We start from the raw sequence: 9,217 nt of genomic DNA on the forward strand, positions 1-9,217 counted from the left end.
TTAACTATTGATTTTTCTTGTAAATAGTTAGAAGTTAGTGATGTTTGTTAATTTTGATCTTAGTGCATTTAACTTCTAAGTTAATATTTACTCACTAATGTATGTTTTTTTTCTACTTTATAGGTTATTTGTAAGAGTAGTTGAGAGATATGAGCATATCAAGTACAATTTATGTTCAATTTTTTTAATTAAATTAAAGTTAGATGAAACAATTATTTAACTGAAGAACAAATAACTTTGTAATAATTTATTATGCGATTTTATAATTTTTGTTTATTTGATAAGATTGAATAAACAATTGGGGCTATTTTAATAGTTTTACAACTTATAGAATTTTTATGTTTATGAGAAAATATACAACACAAAAATTTCATATCGCATGTCCAAACAAACCTTCAATTTCATCTCATGATTTCATATCATGATACCATATCGCATGGCCAAACGGGCCCTAACTTAACAAAATTTCCAGATTTTCATTCTTTTCAAAAATGACTATTTCCAATTATTAGCTTCTTCCTAGTTATTTCAAATTGTGAGATGTTACAGCCCGGGCCCCGATGTATGCCCAAAAACAAGTGGAAGCAGGAACTATGTACACTAGATTAACAGACACTATTTTAAACTATCTTCAGGATCGGAATGTCTAACGGAAACGGGCATACCACTGCGGTGGATGTACCTATACATTTCCCCTCTTAATTATTATTAATATATATTAACTCTTTTCTTGACCAAAAACAAAAAAATGTTTTGAATTCAAGTTTGAATATTTTAAAAGTTATGGTAGACAACAATTCTCTTTTTAAGGAATCTGATATGTTGCAAATATATATATATATTAGTCATAAAGAAGTGAGTTCTACATACTATTCTTTCATCTTGTTGGCCTTACTAACCAACAAATCAAAATGGATTGCCAAAAAAAAAAAACTTTTATCAAAAAAGGTTGTTCGCTTCATATTGTGTAACAAAGTGTGAGGCCGGGGATAGGAAAAAGAGTCAAGTCGATCAGACTCGAGGATCGGGAGAAGTAAAACAAAATCATAATTTGATAAATTAAGACTATGAATACCATATGATTGATCACCCGTCAATAAAGATCATCTTTGTGAACTGTCAATATATTTATATATTTAAGGACGTTTCATTTTCTACGTTTCAAAAAATAGAAAATTTAAAATGATGTACAACATAAACTTTCCATAGTCAAAATTAAAATACTCCCTTCACATCATATTTATAAGTAAATCTCCTAACCAATACCATGTATCAATAAATATTGATACATCAAAAGGGTTCCACTTAGGTATTAGGTGGCTAATACATTATAACACTAGAAGAAAAAGTCGCAAACTCTACCATGTGCAAACTTATGTTTACAACATATTTTTTCTCATTTTCTTCATCATAAATGTGCAGGTCAAATCAAATTAAGTATCTTGAAAAGTATGCTACGTATGAAACAAACTCGAATCACAAAAGAAAATTGAAATATCATTGTCATTTTATTATAGATGTCTATCACTGATAGTAACAAATAGGAGACACCATCAATTATTGTGATTGAATGAGTAAAATTCATCCACCTTTAATTAAACGATTTAGATTTGAATTCAGATATTTTAAAAGTCACGATAGAGAGTAATTTTCTCTTTAATAAACCTTACATAATATGAATATGAATTAATCAAGTCAGTAGTAAAAGTAACAACACCATGTGAGAAAAAAAAACAAGACGAGCGAGTTCTACATAATATTATTTTACAAGAATTTATGAAATTATTTAGGACTAGAGCCACATAGTTCAAACCTCTCTTGAATTGCAATTCAATTAGAGAGAAAATATTGTAATCCTATTAGGACATGTTTAATCTAGGGAAAATACGAATTTGTATTAAGAAGGTGATATTGTGAGTACAAAAACAAATAAATTCTTTTAAAAAACTTATTTTCGTTATTCACGATTTTTTAGTCTTGAATATTACATGATATCAGAACTAAGTTAACAATCAAAATCTTATAGAACCAATGGAAAAGATGGTAGCAATTGAGTCATCATCGATCGATTGAATAAGATTTATCCAACTTTAATTAAAGATTCTAAATTCAAATTTGGATATATAAATAATGATAATAATCAATTCTTTTTTTTTTAATTGGTCTTATGCGCAAGGTGAAAATGTAAATTAGTTGAAGCTCAAATATAAATGTTGAACTCCGAATAGAAAAAACAAGAGAGTGAGTTTTACATGCTATTAATATTGGAATTGTTCAACTTTCAAGTCTATTTTGAATTGAAAAATGACTTGATTCGCTCATTATAAGAAATAATCAACTTTAAAAGAAACTAAGAAAATTATTATTATTATTATTATTATTATTATTATTATTATTATTATTATTATTTTTCATAGTGATAACTCATAATTGAAATACTCCTCTCACATCATATTTATAAGTAAATCACCAAATTTGTTGCACGTATTCTTGAACTCAATAAATATGATACCTTGGAGGGGATCCACTTGGGTATTAGGTGGCTAATACATTAATAACACTATAGGAAAAATCAAAAAGTCAGAGTGTCGTTTTAGCTCATTTTATGCCTATTAGGAATAATATATTTTGTCTATTTTTACTTATTTAGTATTGACTTGACACACTTCTTAAGGAGCAATAAATAAAATGATAATTTTGCTATATCACTCTTTGAATACAGTAAATTAAATATTTTGGAAAATGACTATATAATTAATAATAAAGGTAAATGTTCTATACTAAACAAGTAAAAATGACTATTTATTTTTAATATAACATACAAATAAAAGTATGTAGAAAAAATACTGTTTTTTTGTCTTGAATTTCGAAAATAGCACTTATTTTAGAATTATTTTTTTATTAAAGTGATACTTATTTTTAAAAAAGCAAAGACTAATATTTTGTGTTACTTTTCTAGTAAAGTTTGTGGTGTTAAAAATGACAGAAAGTATGCTTATTGTTTAGATTTTATTTTTGTTGTTATTGGAACGAAAACAACACTTTTTTCATACTTGAGTTGCTACGAACCAAATTATCAAAAAACGAGTTATTGCGAAAGCAGACCAAGATGGTGCATTTACCTTTTATAATGTTGTAACATAATTTCTTATTTTAAAATAAAAACTTATCAAACAACATTAATTTTGCACAATTTATCTATTTTTTTTCACGATTGGATTAGAGATATTCCACATTTATATAATGGAGCAAGTTACGAAGAAAAATGGAATAAATAATGCTAGATCTATAGCCATCACTAAATAGAGAAAATGAAAAAAAAAAAAAAAGGTTTTTCCATTCAAATAGACGCATGGCAATCAATGATTCGTGTGAGCCGATCACTTTCCTTTTATAATTAAGGCTCATTTTGGTATGGGTTAAAGAAATTTAGAACAGTTTTGTCATTTGTTGACCAGAAACTTATGTGCTCCAACCAAACCTGTTTGCTGGTGCCTATTATTAAAGCTATATATGCACAAGAGCCAGTTTCTTCACTGTGTTCTTCGATAAACATGAACCACCCGTGCCATTCATTTCTGCTTGTGTTCATCGATGATCGTTCAGGAACAGCATTTTACTCAACATGCTTCATAATTCAAAAGAAACGAGGGAAAACAGTCTAAAACAGCAGGTAAAAAGCATATAATTTCATCTGGAGCGAGGAAATACCATGTTCGATACTCTTTAACTTCTAATTTGAATCTGATGATCGGACTCCATGTCGTTTGAAGAACTCACGAAATCCATAAGCACTTAGATCATAGTTGAACTGAAATAAGAAGAATATATTAATGATCAGAACCACTTCAAAATACAAGATAAGTTTGGTTTACACAATAACTTTCCAACGTGCTCTTGTTCTGTCATTCATGAGATAGGTCTCACTCAGATACAGTGTGATTGGTGGAGCTAAGGCAGAAAAGTAAGATTACAATGGCAGACAACTTTTGATGAAGCAAATGATGGAAATGGAGAAGGTGGCACGATATTAGTTTTGTGAACCCGATACTAGACGTTATAAAATAACTAGTAACAAATTGGACTCACTAGAACAGCACTGATGACCATTCTTCTTGTGCAAGTTAATATTACAAAGAAGACATGCATGAAGAAGAAGGACAAGCAAGGAGACACTTGAATCCAGTTTGCAACAGATTTTGGACTACTATCGTGTTGTATGATTGTTGAGCTTCTCCTTCACGAGGATCTTATTATCCTGAATATTGAAACTAACAACATTCACCTAGAATAAAGTTGGTCATGGACACATTGGGTATCTGGTGGCTCCGTTAATAGGTGAATTTGGAACATGCAGCTAAAATATTATTTTTCTTGTTAATTTGTCACCTTTATAGGACTTAAATTTCCTCTAAAAGAAATGCAAGAGGGAATTTTCCCTGCCACCTATAACCTGAAGAAGTTGTACGATAACCATAATGAATCTTTAACCAGCTTTGAGAATAAAGGAGGAAACAGAAAAAATAAAATAAGTGGATTCAACATTCGGGCTTGATGACAAGTAAGCACATTCGCAAGAATTATAGAATGCAAACATTTGGTAATAACTTCCTAAGATTTGAAAAAGTGGAACAAGGACAACTAACTGTATGGTACGATTAAGATAGTCTAACAACTCCGCATCCTGATGTACCCAATAGCTTATGGTAGTCACAGTTTTCAAGAGCAAGCAGCATACAAGCTAATGAAACAAAGACAATAGAAAGCAGCAATGTCAGTAAAAGCCATCATTGCATCAATTAAAGGATGAAGCAATGCAAAGCGAGGGGCTATCACTTCATGGGCAAAGCTATGCACTTCGGAGAATAGGGCGCTTCAAACAATGACGCACAATGTGATCCTAACGAGAAGCAGTTGATTCTTTGAATCTCAACTTTAAGGAGTTGGATTAATATCAACATCTGTGTAAATTGGATGCTAAAATTAGTTATTCAACCGTGAATTGATTTTTATAGTACTAGATTTGTATGTTTGGTACTTTTTAATTTCCGTAGCTTCTGCACTTCTCTTCAGAGAAGCATCCGCTTCACCTATCATCTTTCTCAAGTTTCATAGGCTTTATCGATTTTTTACGCTTTTCGCTTTTAAAAACATTGACAACAGAGAGCGCATTTGGAAGACTATTCATCGTGTGCATTACATGGACTGTTTGGTTAGGAAGGAACAAGAGATGTTTTGAAAGGAAGATAGAACACACTTCTTTTGTAAAGTTAGATGTCTGCAAAATTTATACTTTTTGATGTAAGGTGCAAGGATGGAATGACACAAATTTTGGATTTTTCAGACTCTCCGAGGCTAGTAGAGCTTGTAAATTCTCCCATTTTAAATATTACCTTTACCTCATCAAAAACAAGAAAAAGCTAATGGAACAAATGGCACTAACTATAAAAGAAGTTATAAGGTATGATTTCAAATTACACCAACTATAACTTCAATGTAGCCACAGCAAAATCTTCATTACGATATAATTTTGCATATAAAATTTCAAGGACGAAGCAAATATTAATTATCATTTTCTCTACAGAGACTTCACAAACATGAGAACTTACAGGTAAAACTTTGACAGAGTATTTGGTAATATTAGGATCAGCAACCCTGCCCTGAGCAGCTGCCTGGTAGAGAGCAAACCAGAATCACTCAGTTGAAGATAAAGAAAAAAGAAATTTATGGCTAGGTGAAGCCACAAAGCTAACAAACATCCAAGCACCAAGCCCTTGCTATTGACGAACTGTGAGACATATCAAATAGTGTAGCAGAGACATCCAATACACATGCAGAGAAAAACAATAAACAAACTAAAGTAGCATTAATTTAAAAACGGTAAGAGAAAAGAAAGAAACAAAAGAAATCGCAAACTCCCACTTCTGGATATAATTGAACAGTTCACCACTTCTACAAGTAATACTAAAGAGTTGAGTATACCCTACAAAATGTTCCAGTAACTCATTCGCTGAAGAGGTTTTCTCACTAAAAAACCATATCAATTCAATCATGTCTTCTGTGATACGAATGAAAAATGTAACTCTTAATCTTTTGTCCCAAATCAAACTATGTAATATGTAAAGGACAAAGTGAGTAATTGTTTTATGCCCTGAAATTACAGAGAAAATAGAGTAAGCAATAGAAACTTGTGACTCTCTTTCCAGATTATTAAACTATTGCTCGGACAGAAAGAGATAGAGGGGGGAGGAAGGATGAGAGAAACTCCTGGAACGTCATGAATATAACATACACAGAGAAGATTACGTTTTGTTCATGTTTTGCTGTCTGTAGCGTAAGTTGGTAGTTACAAGCTTGCCACTAGCTTTTGGTTGGCTGTGCTTCAGCTAGATTATTCAATAGCTTGTTGTAAGTCACCAACTCATGATTGGATGATAATGACACTTTTGAGGTCAGGACATCATTTTATTAAGCAGGAAATAACTGAGTTTGTCAGGCAGGGATTAGACACAACAAAAAGTCCACCCCTCAAAATGCTGAAGAATTATGCATAAGATAAGGGATGTTTGGACCTCTAAGTATTTTAACAAGTCAAGCCTTTACAGCAGGCAGCATAAAAAACATATGACGACCTATCAAGCTTCAATGGCACAAAGTCCTGAAGAATAAAACCACTCCCTCTCTCACCCAGCATATTCGATATAGCCTAATATTACGCTCTACTAGTTACCTACTATAAGTTTAATCACAAAGTAAATCCAGTAGATTATTCCTACTTTAGCAGAGTGTGAATCCGTGGAAGCCTCTTCTGCATCTTGCAATTGATTCTGAGGGGTGTCAATCATTCCACTACAGTTTGTATCTTTTCACAAATCAATAAATTTGTTTGCAAAAATTCAACATCCCCACCCCCCCCACCCAGTTGCCAGTTGTAGGCCAAGAGCATTCTCAATTTTTTTAAAAGGAGGAAGAAATTAAGATGTATCAGATTAAAACAGTGTTTTCTTATTAGATGTGGCAAATCTGCAAATGCATCTTATTCTCTACCTCCGTCTATCGAGGCACTCATAAACCACACTTACATAAACATATGATTCCCCGACTCAACAAAATTACCTGTTCTGGACTATGAAACATCTCTACAAATGGATATTCCTTCTTTTGTCTTGTTATGCAAAATCCCGGGTACTTTGGGCATTCAACCTGAACAATACAAAATAAAAATGAAACATGGACCATGCATGAAAACATTTTAAGCTATCAAAATCCAATTCAAACAATGAGGTCTTTTCCATATTTCCAGCACTGAAAAATAAACTCATAGACTCCCAACACCCCAGATGCCTGAAGAGACTTTTTTGTACCATACTAGCAATTATATTCTATCTAGACTTAAATGAGAAGTTCAAGAAGTGCCTTACACGTAAAAATTTTACATGTGGATAAAACTCGGCTGCAGACTCCTCAAAAACTTTGTCAAGATGTTTGCTGTAGTTACTCCTACAGCATCCAAAAAATTATATGATCCACGGATTACAAAAGACATGAGAGGAAGGAAAAGAAACTACAAACTCATATTACTTGATCGTAAATGCAACGACTACCGGGTAGCCTTGATGAAGAAGTTGGACAAATTCCCTTTCCGAGGTAAAGTGAATAACTTTCGATGGCCCAAGATTCTTAGGATAGCCTGTGTAATACCTTCAAATACCAAAGAAAAAGTTAACCAGGCGTAAACTTACATCCAATTAATATAAAGCAAAACAGTGGAAGAGCCCAAACTTCATAAAGGGGATTCAAAAGTGTCATTCATAGTATTTGAACTTGCAACCTAAACCAACATTAAAATTTTCTAGAATTTCCCCTCATGTCAAGGGAATTCAACAGCCTATATAACCCACCCTATTTACAAAGTATAATTTTTCAGAGAAGGTAATTCAATTGAACCCCCTTTCTCCGAGTTATCTCAGGCCCTGAAGCAAAAACAGCACAGTAAAGCTAAGCAATCACTCTCTATACAATGCTAACATCTAGTGAACATGTCACGGCAGCAAAGCTAGCAACTTTAAGCATAAAACAAATTATTTTAACAAAGATAAACCAAGACAGAAGTGAATGCGTGCAAATAATGCTAGTTAATAAGCTAAAGTTTGAGTGTTGAACATACTTGCAAGAGGAACGAAGGTTGACAAGGAAGTTGGTAAAGAATGATTGTTCCTCCATAACAATTGCAGATTTAGTCTCCGTATTATTATGCTATTAATTTCTTTAACAATATCCAAACCCTGTTAAAAGAGAACACCAAAATCTCTCAATTCAACAAGCAAGTTGAGATGCTGAATCGGAACAAAAAAAACTCAAATTTTCTAACCCAAATTTGATGCAAATCAAGTTTATTGCCAACGAGAAATCGAATTCAGAAATGAAAATGGAGAATTTCCACGGAGATTTTGGAGAAAAGGGATACAGGGTTTTGCACTGAAGAAGAAGAAAAACAAAATGGTCCCTTATCTTTTGGGTAGGTTCAAAATTGTCTTATAAAATAATAATTATACCTCTAAAAAAAACTTCATTTTATTGTTTCTAATCAAATCTAAATCTAATATGCAGAATTCAATAAATATTTAACAGAGATCAATGTTTTGGTGGGTTGCACCAAGGATTAATTCTTAGTCTATTTCTATTTGTTTTGGTGATAAATGTATTCACGCGACAAATTCAAGATGAGTTGTGGTGGTGTATGTTATTTTTGAATAGTATAGTTTTGATTGACGAAATTTGCGATAGAGTTAAAAGTTGATGTTTGAAGACAGACCTTGGAGTCTACAGGGTTTAGGTTGAGCAAGACCAAGACTGAATACTTGGAGTGTAAGTTTAGTGATATAACGAATGAGGCTCATGTGGAAGTGAAATTTGATACACAAGTCAAAGAGGGTAGTTTTAAATACTAGTAGATAGGAATGTATTATTGTCCCCCTTATTAGTAGTCAGAGTACTACTCTTGTAGTGAGTAACTCTTCGACTTATATACCATATGTTGTTTCATGTAGTTCAATTATAAGATTTGTTATAGTACTATTAATTATTTTTGTTATTATCTATTGTCTCTTATACTTCCATTACGTCTTCTTCTAAACTATTTTTGTTTTGAGCCGAGCGTCTATCAAAAACCTCAAAAATCTCAAATGTGAGATAGAGATAAGGTCTGTTAGGTCAG

The 9,217-nt window shown here is 32.2% G+C and overlaps 1 protein-coding gene across 1 annotated transcript; it reads right to left on the reverse strand.

Moving 5' to 3' along the window:
• Positions 1 to 3,396: 3,396 nt before the first annotated feature.
• LOC125875767 (uncharacterized) lies at positions 3,397 to 8,447 on the reverse strand. The gene is made up of 7 exons (XM_049556801.1): positions 8,168 to 8,447; positions 7,582 to 7,701; positions 7,422 to 7,500; positions 7,117 to 7,203; positions 5,610 to 5,672; positions 3,712 to 3,811; positions 3,397 to 3,628 (listed from the first exon to the last, which is right to left on the reverse strand). Exons 1-6 carry the CDS (start codon positions 8,221 to 8,223, stop codon positions 3,734 to 3,736), a joined length of 483 nt encoding a protein of 160 aa, XP_049412758.1. The 5' UTR covers positions 8,224 to 8,447; the 3' UTR covers positions 3,397 to 3,628; positions 3,712 to 3,733.
• Between the last annotated feature and the right edge of the window lie 770 nt (positions 8,448 to 9,217).

This window comes from Solanum stenotomum, chromosome 9, assembly GCF_019186545.1.
Source record: "Solanum stenotomum isolate F172 chromosome 9, ASM1918654v1, whole genome shotgun sequence".
Lineage (NCBI taxonomy): Eukaryota > Viridiplantae > Streptophyta > Magnoliopsida > Solanales > Solanaceae > Solanum > Solanum stenotomum.

Bases quoted from the DNA above. Each gene is read 5' to 3' on its own strand.
- LOC125875767 (XM_049556801.1), bottom strand. From the start codon at position 8,223: ATGGAGGAACAATCATTCTTTACCAACTTCCTTGTCAACCTTCGTTCC. The intron at 7,501-7,581 runs GTAATATGAGTT...TGGATGCTGTAG, and splicing joins GTCGTTGCATTTACGATCAA to GAGTAACTACAGCAAACATC. The intron at 3,812-5,609 runs GTAAGTTCTCAT...TTCTTATTTCAG, and splicing joins ACTCTGTCAAAGTTTTACCT to TTCAACTATGATCTAAGTGC.